Here is a 24,577-nt window from a genome sequence, read left to right as displayed (position 1 = left end):
ACAATCTATAACTTTGTAGTTGATAACTTTTTTATTTAATAGATCTTAGATGCTTAAATATTCATTTTATATTACCAATTCTTTTTTTTTAATTTTTCTAAATGATATCGGATATTTTAAACTTCTAAACGATCTAAAAGTTGTAGATGACAACATGATCCGTAACTTTATAGGTGACAACTTTTTTATTTAAGATTATTTAGAATTTTAAAGTACCTGAGGTCATTTGGAAGTTAGAAATTTGGATTTTAAAATCTAGTAGTTTAAAATGAATATTTGATCCTGTAGAATATGTTAAATAAAAAAATTATCAATTGAAAAGTTGTAGATATTATCGAGCTCAATGAAAAAGTTATGACTTTATTAGAGTTAGATGCATGACTGACTCCTGAACTTATCGAGGATGTCACTTAGGTTCACAAACTTTGAAAACACATTTCTGGGTTCCAAAATTTGTTAAGTGGTGGACCATACGTCTCTAAACTTGTTAAATGGTACACCCCAAATCTATTTATGGATCATACCAACCATTATGGTGTACCATTCAACAAGTTTAATTAGGATTCAGAAATGTGTTTTCAAAGTTTATAAGTCTAAGTGATACCTCTTAACAAGTTTAGAACCCGCTAATACATTTAACTCTATTTTTATATAAGACATATAGAGACCAAATGATAATGGGCTTTGCTGTCATGTCAGCAAAATCACCGAGAAACTATTTTGAAATAGTCAAATGTCTATATTTTGTCTGGTTTTAAAAGTTAAAGTGTGTATTTTGTTTGATATTAAAGTTTGATGGCCTTTCAAATTCAACTAATACTACTTGGGACTTGATGGTGTGAATCGGACTTCCTTAGGCTTCGTTCGGTTATGTGAGAATAATTTTCAGCCACACAGTTTCTTTACCGATTCAGCCTTGCAGACTAGTTGCACCATCGCCCACGTTTGCTACTATCCTGCTATTGTTACTTGTTTGTCGTCATCGCCGATAAACACTCCATGTGATGTGACCATGTCCAGTGAGACTGTGAGATGGGCGCTAGAAGCATGTGTATTTGATCAACGAACTCGTGGGGCAGAAAACTGCGATACCCGCTGCCCCCGCACACACGCTCACGCACGCAGACGAAGTTGACTGACCCGGCAGTTTGGCTGGGCTCTAAGCGGACACCCGCGGACGGAGACCTAGAGAGGCGACACTCTAGAGAAGGTCGAGTCCTCCTGCGATGCACCCCTGCACGTCTTGTAAACCGGCTGCTGTCACGAGACTCAAGACCATTCAAGATTGTGACCTGGTGAGGGTTTTTATTCTACAAGCAAGCTTTTTCATTGTGCAGCGAAAGGAACATAAGTAAAACTGAACCACACGTTGTGCCAGGCGCCTTGCATGGCGACTGGTGGCGAGTGGCGACTGCTTCAAAGTTCCAGCACTGTCACCCTCAACACAGGATTCCAGGAAGATTCCAATGTCAGCTGAGCGCTGTCACCCTCAACACAAGGGGTGATTATTCAAGATTGTGACCTGGTGAGGGTTTTTATTCTACAAGCAAGCTTTTTCATTGTGCAGCGAAAGGAACATAAGTAAAACTGAACCACACGTTGTGCCAGGCGCCTTGCGCTGTCACCCTCAACACAGGATTCCAGGAAGATTCCAATGTCAGCTGAGCGCTGTCACCCTCAACACAAGGCGTGATTATTCCAGCTCAATTATGAATTTATGATAGCAAAACAACTCTTCACCCTCAACACAAGGCTGTGTGACTGTGTCTAGACTCGTTCCCTACGACTCTGGGTTACATTACGCAAGATGTGTTCTTAACTTCTTATATACTCCAGCACACAGACAGGGCTACAGGGGTGTTCGCTTGTTAGCAGAACAAATAACTGAAGCAATCTCCATAGGTCAGAGTGCTATAGGCGTCCAGCCGTCCAGGGGCAGGGCAGAGCTCTCAACTAATAAATATCCAAAGGTACGCTTTCAAATCGCTTGGTATTTCAGATTTTCAGGCTAGTTAGTTACTACTGACTTTATCCTCCACAGTTTTGTTTGTCATCCCTATTCCCTAGTATAATAACTTCTTTTATTATCTGCATGCATGCCTGAAGGTGTTCATGCTTCATTTTTTTTGAGATGTTTCATTGTTTGGATGTCAACACTACGCGAGAGAGACGGATACTCATATGTTCCTAGCAGCCTTGGTCTTCAGATGTAACTTGCGCCCCTTGCAAGACACTGTTTGAAAAAACAGCTTTAAACAAGATTGTTTCAGATTTTTTGTAGGCATTCGCTTGAGCAAGTCCCTCATCCGCCAGAAAGTCCTGAACGAAATGTGTAGGAAATGTTATACTCCCTTCTTTCACAAAAGATGCAATTCGTGTTTTTTGAGGAGTCAAAGGTTTTGCAGTTTGATCAAAGTTATAGAGGGCGTTCGGCTGGTGCACTGCTCGCTTGTTTTAGCTTGTTTCAGCTTATTCTCCCTCACAGAATACTATTGAATCATCCGAAACCATCTGAAGTTCACTGTGCTGGGCACCATCCGAACACGGTCATATACCATTAAATTAGTTATATGAAATATATATAGTAAACCTAGTTGGAGACATAAATGATAATACTGTTCACTATAAATTTGATCAAAGCTTAGCTAGTTTGACTTGTACAAATCTCATAATTGCATTCTATTGTCGATAGAGAGAGTAAGATTTTTAAAGGGAGACTTAACTTATATACACAGTAGATTTGATGTGACTATATTGTGGTTACCTAACGTCCTAAGAGCGTCTCCAAAGGTTTCTAAAACACTCTGCCAATCTAGGACTTTTGGCAAAATTGAAAAACACATCTCAAACAACTCCCAACCATAGCTCCTAGTCTTTTGCCACATGGAAACTGACCCCACGCGCTGGAAAAACACGTGCACTCGCGTTTGCGCGGAAAAATACTCGCGGCATCGGCGCGGCGATGACCCGATAACCACTAGCACCTGAGGCCTCCCTGATGCGACGAAGGCCAGGAACCGTGGGTTGTCACAGAGCCACTGGGCCTGCACGCGTCATAATCTATGGTCAGGCCGAGCGAGTATGGTGGGTCCGTCAGCTGGCGCAGAGGCGGGAGCTGTCGTCGCTCCTCATCATCGTCCGTGCCCGGAGCCGAAAGCGGTGGTGCCGGCAACGGTGGCGGCGGCGATGGCCGTGGCACTAGCTATGCTGGCGGCGGCTTATCTTTAGGTGCAATAGATAGAGCCTCGCGGTGGTCAAACTCGATGCGCACGGCATGACGAGGAAGAGGAAGAAGATGGGGAGGACCAGAAGGGCAAGCAAACGATGCAGCTGGGCTCGTCGGTCGGCCGCAACGGGTTGCTCCGTCGTCGTCGACGACGGAGTGGAAGGAGCTGCACCTGCCTACACCGTACACTTGGTTGCTAACTTGCTGGTTTGATGCTACACTGCACCTGCACTGTAAGAATACTCCAGCAGTAGCTCCAAATCAGGGCTCCTATTTTTGATTTGGGTGCCCATCGCATTTTTTGTTGGCCTAAATTTATGCGTCCATTACAGTAGTGGCACCCAAACGAAGGGCCCCAAATTCCTTTCCTCCCTCGTTCTCTTTTCTTTTTTCCTTCACATTCTGTGGATTTGCTGGCCAGGGGAGGAGTCGGCGATGGGAGGAGAGGGAGCCGGCAGTGGCCACCATCGACGCCGCCAAGCCCGTGCCCCCGCCCTCCGCGAATCCGTCTGCTGACGACGCCATGGACGCCGACCCCGCGCCGCCCGCGGGGGAGGAGGAGGCCACGCCATAGAAGTAGTCGGAGAAGAAGCGGGCGGCCAGAGGAAGATGGGCGAGGCGGTGTCCAGCAAGGAGAGCAAGATGGTCGAGAGCTCGCCGTGAATCTGGCCGTCAGAATTCGCTGTCGCGCTACCGGAGCTCGCTATCGCGCGGGTGAGGACTTGCGACTGCACCCGTTGGCAGTGGAGGGAGCTTCGGGGCGCCCTGCCGCGAGATCCACAGATGTCGCGCCCAGGGAAGGACCTACGACTGTGTGGGGAGAAGCCACGCTCGGGTGCTGCCGGCGCGTAGGAGAAGCCACGCCTCGGAGGAGGCCGTGCTCGGAGAAGGAGTTCCCACAGGGGCCGAGGCCGGAGATCTCGCCGATGGCGTCTGACCGATGGGTGAAAGGTCCTAATGGCAAGAGAAAGGTTAATAGCCTATTAAAAAAATCTACAACAACACTTAAGCAAGTGGTTAGTCAATTAAATGGCGAAGCGAGTGTTGCGCTAGCCTACAAAAAAATACAAGCCTTCTATCCACAATTCTAGTTGCTATGATCTCTATTTCACACACAAGAGACTATGTCACTACCACTAAGTTACTGAGCTCTCAAAGACTAATTAAAAAGCCTCACGAACCACTAGACAAGACACAAGCCAGCTCTCAAAACTAATTACACTAAAGAGCTTAGCTACACTAGAAATGTAAGTACAAGGGTGAGGTAGTGAAGATATACCGACGTGGCAAGCGACAATCAATCAATCAATCACAATAAAAATCCTTGGAGACAATGATGACACAAGATTTGTCACCGAGGTTCACTTGCTTGCCGGCAAGCTAGTCCCCGTTGTGGCGATTCACACACTTGGAGGTTCACGCGCTAATAGGCATCACATACCTAACTCGCAACCGGGTGCCGCACAACCAACACAAGATGAGGATCCACAAGCCACAAGCAATCTACTAGAGTACCTTTTGGCTCTCCGCCGGGGAAAGATCAAGAACCCCTCATAATCACCACGATCGGAGCCATAGACAATCACCACTCTCCGCTCGACGATCCTCGCTGCACCAAGCCGTCTAGGTGGCGGCAACCACCAAGAGAAACAAGCGAAATCTGTAATGAAACACAATCACCAAGTGCCTCTAGATGCAATCACTCAAGCAATGCATTTGGATTTACTCCCAATCTCACAAAGATGATGAATCAATGATGGAGATGAGTGGGAGGGCTTTGACTCAACTCACTAGGTTGCTATGTCAATGAAAATGGCCAAGAGGGTGAGCTAGAGCCGGCCAAACACTTTATATAGGGAGCCCATTCGAAAAGAGCCGTTGGACTCCACACTGCCTACCTCCACGAGGCAACCGGATGCGTCGGTCATTTTGATCGGACGCACGATGCCCAGCGTCCGGTCCCTTGATTCACGCTACGTGTCCTCGCCTTTGATTTTCCACCGCACGATCCCAACGGTCGAAACATAGCGCCCTCGCGGTTAAATTCACACCAGATGCAATGAAGGACGACCGGATGCACCCACCACTCCCGCGTCAGGTCCTCACACGCCATGCACCAACAGTTAGCGACCGGGCGCGTCAGTCCCTTCTCCTGACGTTGTGCTCGAGCCGCGTCAGATCGTTTCTAGAGAGCTCCCAGTGTGCTTGAAAACGCGATCGGATGTGTCCGTTCGGCAGCGACCAGACGCTCCCCAGCGTCCGCTCTTCACACGCTCACACGCCAGCCCTGCGCGTCCGGTCCCTCTTTCTCCTCTGCGTCCAGTCATAGAATCGAGGGCGGCCTTCACTGCGCGCCACTGACCGAACGTGGGGCCAGGGTCTGGTCACTGCCCAAGGCAGAGTCCGGTCACTTCGAGAGTTCTCCTTTTGACCCCCCCAAACTTCACCACCATTGCTCAAATGTGCCAACCACCAAGTGTATCACCTTATGCACGTGTGTTAGCATATTTTCACAAACATTTTCAAGGGTGTTAGCACTCACTAGAATCTAAATACATATGCAATGAGTTAGAACATCTAATGGCACTTTGATAACCTTATTTCGATACGAGTTTCACCCCTCTTAATAGTATGGCTATCTATCCTAAATGTGATCACACTCGCTAAGTGTCTCGATCACCAAAACACAAAAGCTCCTTAGGATATCACCTTTGCCTTGAGCTTTTTGTTTTTCTCTTTCTTCTTTTCCAAGCCCGAGCACTTGATCACCATGGCCATCACCACCAACATGATCATCATTACTTGCTCCATCACTTGGAATGTGCTACCCTATCTCATGAACACATAGAGCAAAAGGGTTAGCACTTAGGGTTTCATCAATTCACCAAAACCAAACTAGAGCTTTCAATGGGCGTGTGGCCTCGCTGTCGCTGGGTGTTCTTGTAGGAGGCCCCGCGGATGAGGTCAGCCGTCGCGAGGAAGAGGACTCAAATGGAGGGGAGTCATCGGAGGGAGGGGAGGAGCCGGCGGAGGGTGGGGAGGAGCAGCACCCGCGTGGAAGGAGGGGCAGAGTAGCGCCCGCACAGAGGGAGCAGGCCAGCGCGCGTTGGATGGGGGCCCGGGGGGAGCCCCAGGAATTGGGTCGGAGGGTGGATTTGGGTGTCCAACCAAATTCGGGGCCCTAGTAGCTAGGGGCCTGTTGGAGCAATTTTTTTTTTGCCTGAGCCTGCATATTTAGCTATGGGGGCTCAAGTAGGGGCCATGTTGGAGATGCTCTTGTGATGGAGATCTAGCAACGTCGCCGCCTGGTTCGTAGTGTATGGTATGGAGAGTGGACTTCCGAAGTTTGTGTGCTGTTGTGGGGTGGGTTTAGAGGAGGAGAGGCGAGATTGGACGACGGCGGCAGTGAGGCCATGGCCGCGTTCGGGAGAGAGGCGACGTAGGCGGAGAGCACTATCTCCTGCAAAAGAAAACTTGCCGTCGTCAAGAAAGTTTTGTGTGGGACAAGTTTTTGATATTTTTAGAAGTGATTTTTTATAAATTGTTGGAGAAACCCTTCTTTGGTGCTCCAATACTTTTTAGCGACTTGAAAAACTTAATGATTTTATGAATAAATTTTTGGATACTCTTGGAGATGCTGTAACCTTCCTCGGGTCAGGGAAATTCATATCTTCGACTTCAAGGATCAAGATATAATTTGGGTACATCATTAACACAAAAGAACACTTCAGTTATGTTTTGGTTCTTCTCACAGCGCACGGGTTGGGATTTTTTAGAAGTGCACAGAACATAAGTTTATGGTTCACCGATTTAGCTGACCGTTGCAATATCATGGTTTCTACTTTCTAGTTGTATATCCGGCCAAGGAGTATGGAAGTGCGGCCTGTACAGCTTGGCCTTGTCTGTCTTCTGCTTCTGTTGGCGGCACAGGACGCCCCTGCTGTTTCTGTTCCTAGCCCTGAATGCCAAAGGCAGTGTGGAGGCGTGGACATCCCTTACCCGTTCGGCATCGGTGACAACTGCTCGCTTGCACGAGGCTTCGACGTCAACTGCCTGGATGTTCTTCAGGATGGCGTCTACAAGCCATACCTCGCTGGTGATATATATGAGGTGCTCAACATTTCCTTGATTCATGGCACGCTCCGGATGATGAACAGGGTCTCAACATCCTGCTACAACTCTTCTGGTCTCATAGAGAATTTTCAATGGGATATCAACGCAGGTTCTAGTCCCTATCGGTTCTCTGACGTCCACAACAAGTTCACTGTCATCGGATGCAACACCCTTGCCTACATCTCGGACAACAGAGGCACAAACTACCAGAGCGGCTGCGTCTCGACGTGCAGGAATGTGTCAGACTTGGTAGACGGTTCCTGCTCCGGCCAGGGCTGCTGCCAGACAGCGATACCCAGGGCGCTGGGCTATTACAAAGTCGGCTTCGACAGCCGTTTCAACACAAGCCAAATCTGGAGCTTCAGCCGATGCAGCTACGCCGTGCTGATGGAGGCGGAGGCGTTGAACTTCAGCACATTATACATCACCACGACCAAGTTCAACGACACAGACATGGGACGAGCACCCGTGGTGATGGACTGGGCGATAAGGGAGAGGAAGATGTCGTGTGAGGTCGCTGAAGAGACTGAGATGGGCTCTTATGCATGCGTCAGCAGCAACAGCGAGTGCGTGGATTCATCGAATGGGCCAGGGTACCTATGCAACTGCACTGAAGGGTACGAAGGCAACCCATACCTTCCAGACGGATGCCATGGTAATAATTGTGCCAAAATTTTACGGTATATTTGTACAATATTTAGTCTCTAAACTCTGTGCTTATCATTTTTACTTTTGTTCTTCTTACTGCAGATGTTGATGAATGTAAATACGGCCCATGCCCTTCGGGTGGCGTCTGCCACAACACACTAGGAGGATATCGATGTTCGTGTCGAGTAGGACTGAAGTTTTCTGAGCAAAGCAATAGTTGTGGCCCTAATATCAACCTCATAATCGGTAACTAGACAATTTGATTTTATCACTTTCATATGCAACTATTATTGTGTCTCAAACTCAGTTGAAATATTGATTTTGTATCTCAAGAATTTAAAAGGATTGTTCACCCAATGCAGGTCTTCCATTAAGTAGTGCCAGTGTCATTCTATTTCTTGTCGTAGTTGTTGCCATTCTTACACGGTGGTGGCAGAGAATCGTTCAAAAAAAGCTTAGAAAGAAGTTTTTTCACAAGAACAAAGGCATTCTTCTAGAACAACTGTTCTCGTCAACTCATAATGCTGGTGATGGCATGAAGATATTCTCTCTGGATGACCTAGAGAAGGCCACCAACAACTTTGACCATACACGTGTGGTCGGCCGCGGTGGTCATGGCACGGTCTATAAGGGAATATTGACTGACCAACGCGTTGTGGCAATTAAGAAATCAAAACTTGTAGAAAGCATCGAAATTGAGCAGTTTATCAATGAGGTGGCCATACTGTCACAGATCAACCACCGGAATGTGGTGAAGCTCCATGGATGCTGCCTTGAGACTGAAGTCCCTCTACTTGTCTATGAGTTCATCTCCAATGGCACATTGTATGATCTCTTGCACTATAAGCAAAATAGAATCTTGCTACCTTTGCCTTGGGAGGAACGCCCAATAAAGGGGTGCATGTATCCTCCTCATGAATAATAATAAGCATGGACTCTTTTAAGGTGATAATAGAAGTCACCTTCCTTCCCGATGTTATCCTTTGGCATTAACTACAAATGTGCAATATGAAATTTCTACAAGAAAGTAGTGGATGCATTACATAACCATAACCATGGACCATTGATGATGACATGTAACCTAAGGATATGATCATAAAAGTTAAAAACAAGGTGAGCTCATTCCTATATTTGTATAATAATATAAGTAAAAATTTAGTACTACCTAATGTTTATTTTTAATGTGCTTAGAAATTATGATTAACTTGGAAAAGACGCTTCCTATGACCTCTACAACAGATGGGCATGGATAAATTATGCACATGACCGATTTTGGAATGTAAGCTTATCGAAGCCTAACATTCGGTTTGTCGGTAGCCCGATAGTACTTCATTAGGAAGACATAACACTTCCATCTGGAGTGCGATGAAGGTCCACGATTATTTGGTGGAAAAATTGTTTGTTAAGCTCAAATGGATATAGTCCCATCTCAATATCACGTCGGCAAGACCCCTAAATCATCATTGAATTTTTCTGTGCCAGATGCTGCGACATAGCCTTGAGCCCCTTTAGTCTCAGGGCCTGGTCCTCATGTCTTCAACTTCGACACATTATCTGGACATAACATTAACCCAAACGTACCTTTTCAGTTATAGTTGTTTTCCTTCGTACGCCGCATGCATGAACATAGTTCACCAAACTATTTAGGGGTGCCTGTTAGTGTTTTCTTTAGAAAAAATAATTGTCTTATTTATGCCTTCTGCATGAGCTGTACACTCAACCAGCTATTATTGATTTATTGTAAGTTCCGGCCTCATGCAGTCAGGCTGATCATAAGCAACTGCTAGCAAAAATTCAAAACAAGTTTGGTGTACGTACACAAATCATAACTTAGGCGTAAATAACGTATTTTGAGTCCCCCAATTTAGCTGACCATTGTAATACCATGGTTTCTACTCTTTTTTTGGGGAAAAAATCCACGATTTCTACTTTATTTTGTAGTTGTCCAACCAAGGTGTATGGAAGTACGCTTGCTGTATAGCTTGGCCTTGGTCTTCTGCTTCTGTGTGCGGCACAGGGCGCCCCTGCTTTTCCGGTTCCTAGTCCCCAAAGTCAAAACAGTGTGGAAGTCTGAAACAGCTACGCCTAAGTTTCTGTAGCCCTTTTCATGGCTCCCTAGAATCTTGATTCTGCAACAAAGCAAACGGTTGCCTGCCCTGCCAAAGATTGCACAGTTCGGTCATGAACTCTAGGAGTGATGAGATACCGTGAGTCGTCCAGCCCGGGGGAGGCCCATCCAACACAACTGATGCTGTCAAAAGCTTGTGGGGTGTTCGTGCAATTGTGCCTGTTCTGTTCGGCGAGAGTGCGCGATTTGCCGACCCTGGCTTGCCGACTAATTGCGCCATGGCCACACATTTGCTACTAGTCTGCCAAGAGTATTTTACTTGTTACTAGTCGTCATCACCGATAACAACACAACGTGATGTCACCATGTCCGGTGAGTGAGATCGGCGCTGGAAGCATATGTATTTGATCAACGAACACCATGTGGGGCGGAAAAGAAAACTGCGATACCAGCTCACGCATGCGGACACGCAGTTGACTGACTCGGTTGTTTGGCATCAAGCGGTAATGGCGACTGGCGAGCGGACACCGCGTAGCTTGGGGCGGAGACCTCGAAATCTATTTTGACTTCATTTAAACATAGAATTGCATCCTTAACCAATAACCACACACACAGCAACAGTGCCTTGTATGGCGACTGGCGACCGTTTCCATGTTCAAGCGCTGTCACCGTTAGTGCGTATTCCAACGTCAATTGTAGTTTTAAACCTGCAACTTCAAGTAAACTATGATAAGATTTTTTTTTCACAAACTAACCAGGAAAATGGATTATCTAGCTGAAGCAAAAGGTATGTGATATGTTAAGCTCCTTTGAAGCGTCAGTTCTTTCTTATAACTCTTGCAAAATTTGATTCGAAATTACATGTTCTAAAGAGGAGCCTAGTACCTAACCTTACTGGATTTTGCATCAACACCTGGTGGGCAGGACCTGAATGTTCAAGAACCATGCACAACTACTACTCCAATATATACACAAAGAAAAGAAAAGGATAAAACATTGGCTTTGTTTTTAAGGTCAACACAAAATGAGAGCCGAAATTGTTGAGCATTATTTGCTATCCTTCCCAACCTTTGTTTCCACCACAGGATTCATTTGAAAGTAAACTATGTCATTGTCTGCTGATTTGTTCTTTCCCAATGGTTGTTGTGGCTGTTAGCAAAACACAAAGTTTCAAGATTTTCTAGCAAGACTCGGTCTCTCATCTCTATTGTGTATAGACTCGTTCCCTACGACTCTAGGTTACATTACGCAAGATGTGTTCTTAACTTCTTATATACTCCAACACACAGACAGGGCCACCCACAGGGGGCTGTTCGCTTGCTACCAGAACAAATAACTGAAGCATTCTCCATAGGTGATAGGTCAGAGTGCTACAGGCGTCCAGGGGCAGGCCAGAGCTCTCAACTAAATATCCAAAGGTATGCTTTCTATTCGAGGAAATCTGAAATCCCCACTTTTGTTTATCATCCCTATTCCCTATAATAGCTTCTTTTATTATCTGCATGATTGAAGGTGTTCATGCTTCATTTTTTGAGATGTTTCATTGTTTGGTTGGATGTCAACACTACGCAAGAGAGACGAATACTCATATGTTCCTAGCAGCCTTGCACTGTCTAGCTGTCTTCAGACGTAACTTACGCCCCTTGCAAAGACACTGTTTGAAAAAATCAGCTTTAAACAAGATTGTTTCAGATTTTCTGTAGGCATTCGCTTGAGTGAGTCCCTCATCCGCCAGAAAGTCCTGAACGATATATGTAGGATATGTTATACTCCCCTCATTCACAAAAGATGCAATTCACGTTTTCTGAGGAGTCAAAGGATTTGAAGTTTGATCAAAGTTAAATATCATTAAATTAATTATGAAATATATATAGTAAACCTAGTTGGAGACATAAATGTTATTACTATTCACTATAAACTTGATCAAAGTTAAGCTAGTTTGACTTGTACAAATCTCATAGTTGCATTCTTTTGTCGATAGAGAGAGTAAGATCTTAAGGGGAGAATCAGCTTATATACACAGCAGATTTGACGTGACTCTCTTGTGTTTACCTAACATCCTAACCTTCCTCGGATCAGAGGAATTCATATCTTCGACTTCAAGAATCAAGATATTATTTGGGTACATCATTAACACAAAAGAACACTTCAGTTATATTTTGGTTCTTTCCACAGCGCACGGGTTGGGAATTTTAGAAGTGCACAGAACAGAACTTTATAGCTCACCCTTCACCGATTTAGCTGACCGTTGCAATATCATGGTTTCTACTTTCTAGTTATATATCTGGCCAAGGAGTATGGAAGCGCGGCCTGTACAGCTTGGCCTTGTTTGTCTTCTGCTTCTGTGGGCGACACAGGACGTCCCTGCTGTTCCGGTTCCTAGCCCTCAATGCCAAAGACAGTGTGGAGACGTTGATGCCCAGCGTCCGGTCCCTAGATTCACGCCACGTGTCGTCGCGTTTGATTTTCCACCGCGCGATCCCAACGGTCGAAACACAGCGCCCTCGCGGTTAAGTTCACACCAGACGCAGTGAAGGATGACCGGACGCACCACTCCTGCGTCAGGTCCTCACACACCGTGCACCAACAGTTAGCGACCGGGCGCGCCAGTCCCTTCTCCTGACGTCGTGCCCGAGCTACGTCAGATCGTTTCCAGAGAGCTCCCAGAGTGCTCGAAAACTCGATCGGATGTGTCCATTCGGCAGCGACCGGACGCTCCCCAGCATCCACTCTTCACACGCTCACGCGCTAGCCCTACGCGTCCGGTCCCTCTTTCTCCTCTACGTCCGGTCATAGAACCGAGGGCGACCTTCACTGCGCGCCACTGACCGAACGCGGGGCCAGGGTCCGGTCACTGCCCAAGGCAAAGTCCGGTCACTTCGAGACTTCTCCTTTTGACCCCAAACTTCACCACCATTGCTCAAATGTGCCAACCACCAAGTGTATCAACTTGTGCACGTGTGTTAGCATATTTTTACAAACATTTTCAAGGGTGTTAGCACCCACTAGAATCTAAATACATATGCAATGAGTTAGAACATCTAGTGGCACTTTGATAACCGTATTTCGATACGAGTTTCACCTCTCTTAATAGTATAGCTATCTATCCTAAATGTGACCACACTCGCTAAGTGTCTCGATCACCAAAACACAAAAGCTCCTTAGGATATCACATTTGCCTTGAGCTTTTTGTTTTTCTCTTTCTTCTTTTTCAAGCCCGAGCACTTGATCACCGTGGCCATCACCACCAACATGATCATCATTACTTGTTCCATCACTTGGAATGTGTTACCATATCTCATTAACACATAGAGCAAAAGGGTTAGCACTTAGGGTTTCATCAATTCACCAAAACCAAACTAGAGCTTTCAATGGACGTGTGGCCTTGCTGTCGCTGGGTGTTCTTGTAGGAGGCCCTGCGGATGAGGTCGGCCGTCGCGAGGAAGAGGACTCAGATGGAGGGGAGTCATCGGAGGGAGGGGAGGAGCCGCGCGGAGGGTGGGGAGGAGCAGCACCCGCGTGGAAGGAGGCGCAGAGTAGCGCCCGCACGGAGGGAGCAGGCCAGCGCGCATCGGATGGGGGCCCGGGGGGAGCCCCAGGAATGGGGTCGGAGGGTGGATTTGGGTGTCCACCAAAATTTCGGAGCCCTAGTAGCTAGGGGCCTGCTGGAGCAGTTTTTTTTGCCTGAGCCTCCATATTTAGCTATGGGGGCTCAAGTACGGGCCTTGTTGGAGATGCTCTTGTGATGGAGATCTAGCAATGTCGCCGCCTGGTTCGTCGTGTATGGTATGGAGAGTGGACTTCCGAAGTTTGTGTGCTGTTGTGGGGTGGGTTTAGAGGAGGAGAGGCGAGATTGGACGACTGCGGCAGTGAGGCCATGGCCGCGTTCGGGAGAGAGGCAACGTAGGCGGAGAGCACTATCTCCTGCAAAAGAAAACTCGCTGTCATCAAGAAAGTTTTGTGTGGGACAAGTTTTTGATATTTTTAGAAGTGATTTTTTATAAATTGTTGGAGAAACCCTTCTTTGGTGCTCCAATACTTTTTAGTGACTTGAAAAACTTAATGATTTTATGAATAAATTTTTGGATACTCTTGGAGATGCTGTAACCTTCCTCGGGTCAGGGAAATTCATATCTTCGACTTCAAGGACCAAGATATAATTTGGGTACGTCATTAACACAAAAGAACACTTCAGTTATGTTTTGGTTCTTCTCACAGCGCACGGGTTGGGATTTTTTAGAAGTGCACAGAACAGAAATTTATGGTTCACCGATTTAGCTGACCGTTGCAATATCATGGTTTCTACTTTCTAGTTGTATATCCGGCCAAGGAGTATGGAAGTGCGGCCTGTACAGCTTGGCCTTGTCTGTCTTCTGCTTCTGTTGGCGGCACAGGACGCCCCTGCTGTTTCGGTTCCTAGCCCTGAATGCCAAAGGCAGTGTGGAGGTGTGGACATCCCTTACCCGTTCGGCATCGGTGACAACTGCTCACTTGGACTTGCCTTCAACGTCAGCTGCCTGGATGTTCTTCAGGATGGCGTCTACAAGCCATACCTCACTGGTGATCAATTTGAGGTGCTCAACATTTCCTTGATTCATGGCACGCTCCGGATGATGAACAGGATCTCAACATCCTGCTACAACTCTTCCGGTCTCATAGAGAATGCTCAATGGGGTCTCAACGGAAGTTCTAGTCCCTATCGGTTCTCTGACGTCCACAACAAGTTCACTGTCATCGGATGCAACACCCTTGCCTACATCTCGGACAAGAGCGGCACAGGCTACCAGAGCGGCTGCGTCTCGACGTGCGGCAATGTGTCAGACTTGGTAGACGGTTCCTGCTCCGGCCAGGGCTGCTGCCAGACAGCGATACCCAGGGCGATGGGCTATTACAAAGTCGGCTTCGACAGCAATTTCAACACAAGCAAAATCTGGAGGTTCAGCCGATGCAGCTACGCCGTGCTGATGGAGGCGGAGGCGTTGAACTTTAGCACATTATACATCACCACGACCAAGTTCAACGACACAAACATGGGACGAGCACCCGTGGTGCTTGACTGGGCTATAAGTAGGGACTTGGCTATAAGAGATGGGACGACGTCGTGTGAGGTCGCCAAAAGGAATGAGACAGGCACTTACGCGTGTCTCAGCACCCACGGCGGGTGCGTGGAATCCCCCAACGGGCCAGGGTACCTGTGCAACTGCTCCAAAGGGTATGACGGCAACCCATATCTCCCAGATGGATGCAAAGGTACGAATTTGACTTCGTTCTAAAATGTTCAAGTAGTCAAGTGTACGTGCACAATATCTTCCATATCTCATCCAATGACTTAGCTCTGTAGCCTCTCTATCTATCAATTGTGTACTATCGCACTTAGTTCTTGCCACTTTCTGCAGATTACAATGAATGTAGAGACGTATCGTCATGCCCCTCAGGCAGCATCTGCCACAACACAATAGGAGGATACCGGTGTTCGTGTCGAGCGGGAAGGAAGTTTTCTGAGCAAAACAAAACATGTGACCCTGATACTGGCCTCATCATAGGTAAGGCCCTCAGCTAGCATCAAATGGAAGTTTTCTAACAAGACAACGCTCTTATCTGATGCTGTTATGCAGGAGTTACAGTTGGCTTTCTTGTTCTCGTGATTTTCTCCTTCTTTGGATACATGATTCTTCAAAAGAGAAAACTGAACCAAGTTAAACAAGAACATTTTCGACAGCATGGAGGCGTGCTCTTGTTTGAGAGGATGAGATCAGAAAAGGGTCTTGCTTTCATTGTATTTAGTGAAGCTGAACTTATACAAGGCACAGACAACTACGATAAGAGCAGAATAATTGGAAAGGGAGGCCATGGGACAGTCTACAAAGGGATAGTTAAGAACAACATGCAGGTTGCAATTAAGAGATGTGCACTGATCGACGAAAGGCAAAAGAAGGAATTTGGTCAAGAAATGCTAATACTGTCCCAAATCAATCACAAGAACATTGTCAAACTCGTGGGTTGTTGCCTTGAGGTGGAAGTTCCGATGTTAGTCTACGAGTTCATCCCTAATGGCACACTATTCGAGCTTATCCATGGGAAGAACCAAGCACTGCAAATATCTTTCAGCACCCTGTTAAGGATTGTTCATGAAGCAGCCGAAGGACTCAATTTCCTACACTCGTATGCATCTCCTCCAATCATCCATGGTGATGTGAAGAGTGCCAACATCCTACTTGATGGTAACTACATGGCGAAAGTGTCAGATTTTGGAGCCTCCATACTAGCCCCATCCGACAAAGAGCAATATGTCACAATGGTTCAAGGTACTTGTGGATACCTCGACCCTGAATACATGCAAACATGCCAACTGACAGAGAAAAGTGACGTCTACAGCTTTGGTGTTATCCTTCTTGAGGTCCTCACTGGCCAAGAGCCTCTCAAGTTGGATGGACCTGAGATGCAAAGAAGTTTGTCGTCAAATTTCTTATCCGCTATGAAGGAGAACAATCTTGATGCGATCTTGCCGAGCCACGTGAAGGGACAAGAGAGCAATGAATTGATCAGAGGGCTTGCAGAGCTAGCCAAGCAATGCCTGGACATGTGTGGCAGCAACAGACCATCAATGAAGGAGATCGCCGATGAACTCGATAAATTGAGGAAGCTTTCACTGCATCCTTGGGTACAGATTGATGCAGAGATGATAGAGACTCAAAACCTTCTTCTTGGTGGAACATCGACTGCTAGCTTTGAAACAGAAGCTGCTACTACTGGGTATTCCACACAGGAAGGTGAAAACCTGCCCATGAACCCAAGAAGTTCTTATTATGCAAGGTGACTAGCATATTTTGCAGTGTAGTCCATTGAAACTTATACTGCGGGGGCATCTGGGAGCTAGTTGTTCTGCTATCTAATGTTTATATTGCATAGAGACACGAAGCTCTACGTATCTTTAGCCATTCAAGCATGTATTTGTGTTTCTCCGCAGCCCGTCTGCAACATGTAATACTCCATGACACCAAATTTTATAAGTTTTCCTTTACACATCTAAAACATTGTGACATATTTACTGTACATAATGTGATCCGCGCAAATAGCACGGGTAGCAAGTTTTTTATTGTAGCCGTTAAATTTTTTACATAATATTTTTTGAAAAAAATTGTTTATTTATTTGACTGTAATTGTTTCCTTGATGCTTTCCAAATACATTTATATGCATGAACTCCATACATCATCAACCAAATCTTTTGCTTAAAGATTTCTGCTCTTCCTTTTTATTTCACTCATATCTAGTGGGCTAGTGGCCATGCAATTTTTGCTATAGCGAGGTGCTCGTATCCTTTAGTTATTTGGTTAGCTCGATAAAATCGTTGTCTAAATCTCTAACAACATTTAATATTCTTTGGCCCTTGTATAAATTTAAATTTTAAATAATCTGTACCTTGCTCACATATTTTTAGTTACCTTTTTCCCCTAAAATATCTTTAGATTTGTCATAATAATGCTAATGTTTGCTTAAGCCACTATTACCTCAAGCAGCCGTTAGTCGGGCCCGTCACCACACCAACATTGATTGGTGTAAGCATTTTAAAATAAACCATGGAACCATCACTTACATCAGTGAGTTGTTGATATATGACCTGCTACTTATGCTACTCTATCGCATTGGGTGAACCAAAAGCCTCTCTAGTTCTCCCTACTCCCTCTTTGTGAGAATTCAAGTGAGATATTTTGAGTTGGCTTGAGAGGGCGAGAAATTTGGAGTTTGTAAGCACAAGACAGAAATCCAAATCCTTGAGCACTTGTTGATTTCATCAATAATTCTTGAAGTATGTGTTACTCTTGGAGCTTGGCTCCGAGATGGCTAGGAGTAGGCGCGAGAACCCAAGGTTGTGGAGTGTCATAGGAAGTTTATGAAGGCCCCTATCTTGCCTTTGCAAGGGAAATGTCGTGGGTTCATAACCACGATGAGTGATTAGTGGACCAATCGATGGGTCGGTATGTGGGACTTCTATGGTTTAGCACTCAAGACACAAAGAGTTTATCCTGGTTTGAGCGTCTAAGCCCTACGTCCAGCAACCAGTTCTTCGTGTTAGAATGCTCAAGAGAGTTCTTACAATGGGAGAGAGAGAGAGAGAGAGAGAGAGAGAGAGAGAGAGAGAGAGAGAGAGAGAGAGAGAGAGAGAGAGAGAGAGATGGTAGGAGAGCGCTAGCTAGTTCTGCTTCTAGGGTTTTCTGCGATTCGTCCCCCTATAGGACTATTTGCCCTGCCTTATATCCCAGGGCGAGAGGAGCACAGGGAGTAAGGGTTTTGGAAGCTCCCTGGCTGGCAGAGTTCTATTATTCCAGTCGTTTGAGGTGTTTGGTGTCGTCCTATTCTCTTGTGATCGTGGGTGACACTGCCAAATCGCTCCTGACACCACCTATAGGAGCTTGGAGCTGACCATCAAAGCCCGAAGATGCGTTGTGTATCACCTAGCAGGTTCATCATTCCCATGGCGTCCTCTGTATGCTAAGGGGAGGGCACTTCATTTGGACAGACTGATCAAGGGACCCAGCGTCCATCTCCTTCGTCATGTAGAGATGGCGTGTGTCCCCTTGTCGCGTTGCATCATGCCCCGAGCATGACCCAAATCGGGAGTGGCTGACACAGCCTCGTTGGGTTAAGAGACAGAGCTCTGGCAGGGCCTGGAGCCCTGTGGCACTGTCCCGTGTTAGGCTCTGGGTCTCTATCAGAGCCTGCCAAAAGATTCCCTTCGTCGCCACAGGCGAAAGGTTGGTCGAAACAGCGCCTCGAGGTGTCATGTTTCTCGGGCTTCCTTAGTCAGTCGTGATCATCCAAGGTCAGAGACGCTCAAGATCTTCTTGCACCCCCGAGTGTGGGGACTTGACGGTGGGCCTAACTCAAGACATTGCTCTCGAGCGTCAAGGTCGCTTCCCAATTGGGCTGTCTTAGGCCCCGATGGACTGTTCTCGTTATTCGCTGTGGGTGTGCTCATGCCGAGTGTAGCCTTAGGCCTTGAAGTTTACTAGCCACATGAAAATTAATCTTTAGCGGAGCCATATTCTTCCAAAGTTTTATCATTCTTTTATTAGTCATGCCCCTAAACATAAGATTCCTATACATCGATCTAGTTGAATATATCCCTGATTTTTCAAACAACCACGTGTAAGAATCCTCCAACTCATTAGAATGATCTTCACATAATCTAAAATATCCATAAGCCTTTCCTACTCTACCAATTCAGCAACCCCGGGATTCTTCGAAAGCCCACATTCCATCCATCCCCTTCCCAACAATTAGCCACTAGACACTATTTATCCTCACATATATAATATATACTTGGGAATTCCAATTTCAGAGGTATGTCCTCAGCCCAAATGTCCTCTGAGAAAAGAGTGTTCCTACCATTATTCATCTTTAAGATCAGAGCCCATTTTATATGTTTTTTAGTTTGTATTACCCCTTTCTAGAACTGTGAACCATTCTTCTTTTCATATTGCACAAAAAGGTTTGCATTCCAAGATATTTCCTTTTCAATAAGTTATAACACATGTCATCTTTACCAGCTTTCAACATTCTCCAAACGCATTTCCCCACTAAGACTTCATTCATCATTCTTGTGTTTAAGATCCCCAATTCTCCATAATCTTTGGAAATACAGAGATTCTCCCACTTCACCATGTGATATTTGGATTTATCATTTGCCCCTTGTTAGAAAAAGTTAGCTCTAATAGAATCCATCTCTGCTAATGAATCCCCTCTTCCAACCTATACATCCCCATTATGTATATAGGTAAACTACTCAAAGAAGTGTTAGTACGAATCAATCTCCCCCCTAATAAGGTCATATTTTTCCCTTTCCAAGCATGCAGTTTTCTCCTCATTTTGTCCACCATTTTGCCAAAGCCACTAATACCCACATGTCCATCTGAGATTGGTATAACTAAATATGTCATTGGTAGCCCCCCCCCCCACCCCCAACTTGGCAATTCAACATGTTGGCAACTCTTATTTGATCTTCCATATCCAGCCCAACACTACAACCTCTGATTTGTGATAATTAATTTTGAGACATGTTAGCCACTCAAGCAATATAGAAGAAACTTAGTATTTGTGATACAGGCATCATCATATTCCACAAAACAAAATAGTATCATTAGCATATTGGATATGAGGTAACCCCCATGTGACCAAATGTGGAACTAGAACTTTCACATGACCCTCAGCTTTGCTTGAGTTAAGATATGTGCTAAAGCATCCCCAACCAAGTTAAACAGTAGCGGATATAAGGGGTCTCCCTGTCTTAATCTCCTATGAGTTTTGAAATAAGGCTCATTCTCCCCATTGACGTTGATGCACACACTTCCATCTGCAACTGTGCTCATGATCCAACTAATTACCTGTTGATCAAAATCTTTCCTCACTACTAGCTCTTCTAAAAATGACCATTTGACATTGTCATAGGCCGTTTCAAAATCAATCTTAAAGATGACCCCTTTTTGTTTCTTTCTTTTCAAATCATGTAAAGTTTCATGCAGAATAACTACCCCATCAACTATATATCTCACTTTGATGAAGGTTGTTTGACTCGTATCTATAAACTTCTCTGCCATTAGAGTTAATATATCCATCAGGAGTTCAGAGAAAATCTTGAGACTCACATTTAGCGGGCATATTGGGCAAAACTGTCTGACATTAACTACATTGTGCAATTTTGGAATTAAAGCTACAACCACATAATTTAATCTTCCAATATCTAAATTACCCTTGTAGAAACCTTGAACCATTTCCATGAAACATCCTTTGATAATCTCCCAACAAGTCCTGTAGAAGGTAACACTAAATCCATCTTGATAATCTCCCAACAGCCCCCCCTTAAAAAATTACATTCTTGACTTCTTCCTCTGTAAAAGGTTGCCTTAGTTTCTCAATGTCTAAACTATCCAACCTCCTCTCCTGTGCCAAAACATGCTCTGATAAATGAACATTCCTATCTTCCTGTTTACCAAACAAAGCTTTGTAGAAATTATAGACGACCCCTTTCATTTTCTGTTCATCTACAATGCTCCTCCCTTGGTCTTCTAAACTGAGAATTGCTTTCTTCCTTATCCTCCCATTAACTACTAAATGGAAGAAAGTTGTGTTCAAGTCACCTTCAATAATCCATTTTACTTTGCCCCTCTGTTGCCAGCAAACTTCTTCATCACTCAGAATTTCCTCTAACTCTTCCTCTAATATATGTCCTCTTTTAAACTATCCAAATCTCTAATCTGGCACTAAATATCCTCTTTAAACCTCCTCATTTCCCCTTTTATATTGCCACTCCAGCCTTTCAAGAACTGTCTCAGTCCAGTAATCAAGTCATGCCATTTATTAATACAATAAGCATTTATATGGAAACTTTCTAACTTTTGATTTCCATTTATCCATAACTAAGTTCCTAAAACCCTCCTTTTTAGTCCACTATTTTTCAAATCTAAATATTCTCCCCTGTCTCTTCCTCTTGCTCCCATTGTTGAGACTTGCGGTCTCAGACAGTGTGGAGGAGGTAGAGGCCTCCGCCCGCTAAGCGCTGCCCTCAGGCGGAGGCTCGGGAAACAGGCACGACAAGTGGATGTGTAGAGACTAGGGTTTCATTAATGCATTCACCGACCTCTCGTACTGTTACAAGTGTTCCCTATTTATAGGGCTCAACTACCACTTTACAGAGTTTACGATAGTACCCTTCAACAGCTACAGTACATTCTCGGAATATTCCACTACTCGCCTTTCCTCTCAGGGGTAATCTTGTCATGCCGCCCTCAGGTACTGGGCCTGCACAATCAGTCGGCCCATCAAGCCTCAGGATTCGACGATGGGCCTTTGGACCTCCGCCGTTGGTCTCCGCCTCATTAGGCCTCAGGATTCGGCGACGGGCCTTCGGGCCTCCGCCGTCGGTCTCCGCCCCATTGGGTCTCAAGATTCGGTGAAGGGCCTTCAGGCCTCCACCATCGATCTCCACCCCTAGGACGCCGAGGCCGCAGACCTCCGATGCCCAGTATTACCGTCCTCCTGCTTGGGTCTCCGCCCCTACGAGCGGAGGCCAAACCGGCGCGCCCACGCGGTCCACGAGCGCCTTCTTCTGGTTACCTGCACACACACGTAGGTAACGTTGGCACTTGATTAGCCTTGCAGCGGGGTGGCCTCCGCCCCCTCCGCCCGGAGACGCCTACGAGCTAACCGGGCGAAGGCTGTGCCAGGGTCACTGGCAGCGTCCTGTAAGCAGTCTGAGAAACCGTCATCTTTCTGGGTCTGGAGGCGTGGTAGCTAGGCCTTCGCTTAGGTAGTTGGTCGGAGACGTCTTTGCGAACTGCTGGCCGCGTAGGTCTCTGCCACTCTCGGAGGCCGTGTTACAACAGTTCCCCCCTTTTGAGACCACGGTCCGCCCGAGTGTGTCGTGAGCTTAAAACGCCCTAAGTAAGGACGTCCGCGGGGGCGGAGACTGCGCGTAGTCACGTCTCCGACCGATCCCCGTAGGTTCCCCCCTAGCCCGCTTTAGCGTGGCCACTGGTCTTGTCATAGTAGCCATTGCAAAACTAGCCGTTGTCCTACGCTGTGGCCGTTTACGCCGTATTTCTTTCCATTGTATACCTTGCAACTTCTCCGGAGATGACCATTGGGCGGTAGGCGAATTCTCTGGAGATGACCGTTGTATGGCGGGAGCCGAACCACCCGCCCATGGCCTATATAAGGGTAGGGTTGGTGGCGGGGTCCCCACCCCCGCACTGCTCATTCGCTTTCCTTGCCTCTGAGAAATCGCTCTCTACTCTCTTCGCTTTCGCCTGAGCTGCCTTCGCGTGTTCCGTCTTTCTGCTTGCGTCTTCTGCCTAGGCTGCCGCCGCGGTGGCTTTCTTTTCCGCCTCCGCCCATACTCACCGGCCCGCCTTCTTCGGACCCTATCGCCACCTTCTCGGCGTTAGGGCCACTGGCTGGAGTGCGCGCTTTGAGGAGTGCATGCTTGCCTCCGCCTCCGCGTTGGAATTTGAAAAGCTAGTGGAGGAGGATTTGGGGAGTGTCTCCGTGTCCGTCGGAGACCTGATCGCTGCGGATTCTAGTGACATGGCGATAAAGTCATGGGATTTCGGCCCCTCCTCCATTACTGAAGAGGTGGTCGCGGAGATGTTGAAGGAATCGTATTTTCCTTCTTCGAGGGTAAAAATCCCTCCGCCTGGCTAGATTGTTCCGGAATCGGAGGAGGGATATGCGGTGGTGTTTCGGGACTTCTTCACCTGCGGCCTCCGCCTTCCTTACATCCCCTTCCTCTGCCGGGTGTTGGAGACCTTCAATGTCCAGCTCCATCATCTGACTCCTACTGCCTTTCTTACGTTCAGCAAATTCTGCTGGGCATGTGTTTCTTATGGCGCCGAGCCAGATGTGGACACCTTCTGCGCTTACTACGAGCTGCAGAAGCAACCGAAGAAGAAGAAGGAGGTGCGGGAGGGCAAGGAGGTGGAGGTGACCTACCAATATGGTAGTTGCACCTTTATGTCGAAGAGGAACCAAGGCATAGACCGCCTAGAGATTTCTTTTTGCCAGAAGGGCAAGTGGGACCGTGGCTGGCTTGAGCAGTGGTTCTACGTGAAGACCTACAGGGTCCACGGTACTACTAAGGATGGTGCGGAGGTCACGGAGTATCCATTGACTTCAAGAATGGAGGTGATGGCGCCGCATACGCGCGTGGATCTGTCGGAGGAGGTGTCTCCGGCGAGGAAGGCTTGCGACCGGGCTTTTGCGGCAGCGTGCCGCTACTCCGGAAGTCGTGACCTAGTGGAGGAGATTATGGCCTCCAACTACTGGCCCCTAGGGAGAGACAACCTAGCCTTTCGGCTGGAAAAGGTGAAAGTTCCTGTTTTTGGGCCGGAGGCCGGGATTCCTTTCCCTCGCTTTGGCCAGTCTTTGGGTGAGGGGGTGACGGAGGACAGCTTCATTGCCGACGTTGAGGAGGCCACCGTTGGGTTGGTTGGCAAGATTTCCGAGCGTGAGTACACGTCTTGGAGAGCCATGGCAGGCACCATGCCGTGGCTCAATCGAGTTTTTGAGGAGCTCGGGATCGTCTACTGGGAGCGCGATGTTCCCGCCGAGGTCCTAGCTTTGATTGACAAGAAGAAGAAGAAGGCCTTCACGAAGAATGTTACGGCAAAGGCCGAGTCCAAGAAGAGGAAGGGCGCCGCTGTTGCTCAGGCGCCTGCGAAGAAGAAGAAGACTGGTGCTCTGGTGATCGCGACGGCCGCGTCTTCGGCCGATAGTGCTGGCGTTGCCTCCGCCGATAGTGAAGATGTTCAAAGCTCCTCCGCCCCGTCAGTGGACGTGCAGGTCACGAGCGGCGAGGATCGCGGCTCTCCAGGAGCTCCAGTGCATCCTGTGAGCGGCGCTGTGAGCGGTGCTGGGCGTCTGAAGGCCAGCGCTGCTCCGACGCGCTCCTTGCACGGTGCTGCGAGTGTCACCGAACAGCCGGAGGCTAGCGCCGCCGATCCTATGCCTGACATTTTTGGCGGGCTGT

The 24,577-nt window shown here is 46.9% G+C and overlaps 2 protein-coding genes across 8 annotated transcripts; both read left to right on the top strand.

Moving 5' to 3' along the window:
• The first annotated feature begins 1,836 nt into the window (after nt 1-1,836).
• Nucleotides 1,837-8,955, top strand: LOC136490957 (wall-associated receptor kinase 1-like). Of its 5 annotated transcripts, XM_066487162.1 has the most exons (6): nt 1,842-1,970; nt 2,107-3,459; nt 3,648-4,197; nt 7,076-7,994; nt 8,090-8,233; nt 8,350-8,955. In XM_066487162.1, exons 3-6 carry the CDS (start codon nt 4,153-4,155, stop codon nt 8,907-8,909), a joined length of 1,668 nt encoding a protein of 555 aa, XP_066343259.1. In that variant the 5' UTR covers nt 1,842-1,970; nt 2,107-3,459; nt 3,648-4,152; the 3' UTR covers nt 8,910-8,955. The 5 variants fall into 5 exon arrangements, with proteins under 5 accessions (XP_066343261.1, XP_066343256.1, XP_066343260.1 ...); XM_066487159.1 differs by lacking the exon at nt 2,107-3,459 and having other exon boundaries at nt 1,839-1,970; XM_066487163.1 differs by lacking the exon at nt 2,107-3,459 and having other exon boundaries at nt 1,839-1,970; nt 3,648-6,927.
• Nucleotides 8,956-11,339: 2,384 nt separating this feature from the next.
• On the top strand, nt 11,340-17,160 carry LOC136490955 (putative wall-associated receptor kinase-like 16). Of its 3 annotated transcripts, none has more exons than XM_066487158.1 (5): nt 11,410-11,473; nt 14,154-14,220; nt 14,369-15,305; nt 15,452-15,598; nt 15,680-17,160. In XM_066487158.1, exons 3-5 carry the CDS (start codon nt 14,390-14,392, stop codon nt 16,870-16,872), a joined length of 2,256 nt encoding a protein of 751 aa, XP_066343255.1. In that variant the 5' UTR covers nt 11,410-11,473; nt 14,154-14,220; nt 14,369-14,389; the 3' UTR covers nt 16,873-17,160. The 3 variants fall into 3 exon arrangements, with proteins under 3 accessions (XP_066343254.1, XP_066343255.1, XP_066343253.1); XM_066487156.1 differs by having other exon boundaries at nt 15,671-17,157; XM_066487157.1 differs by lacking the exon at nt 14,154-14,220 and having other exon boundaries at nt 11,340-11,473; nt 15,671-17,157.
• Nucleotides 17,161-24,577: the final 7,417 nt, after the last annotated feature.

Source organism: Miscanthus floridulus, chromosome 11 (genome assembly GCF_019320115.1).
Source record: "Miscanthus floridulus cultivar M001 chromosome 11, ASM1932011v1, whole genome shotgun sequence".
Taxonomy (NCBI): Eukaryota; Viridiplantae; Streptophyta; class Magnoliopsida; order Poales; family Poaceae; genus Miscanthus; species Miscanthus floridulus.
Note: the sequence above shows the minus strand (reverse complement) of the source record. Positions and strands in the feature narration are given on the sequence as shown.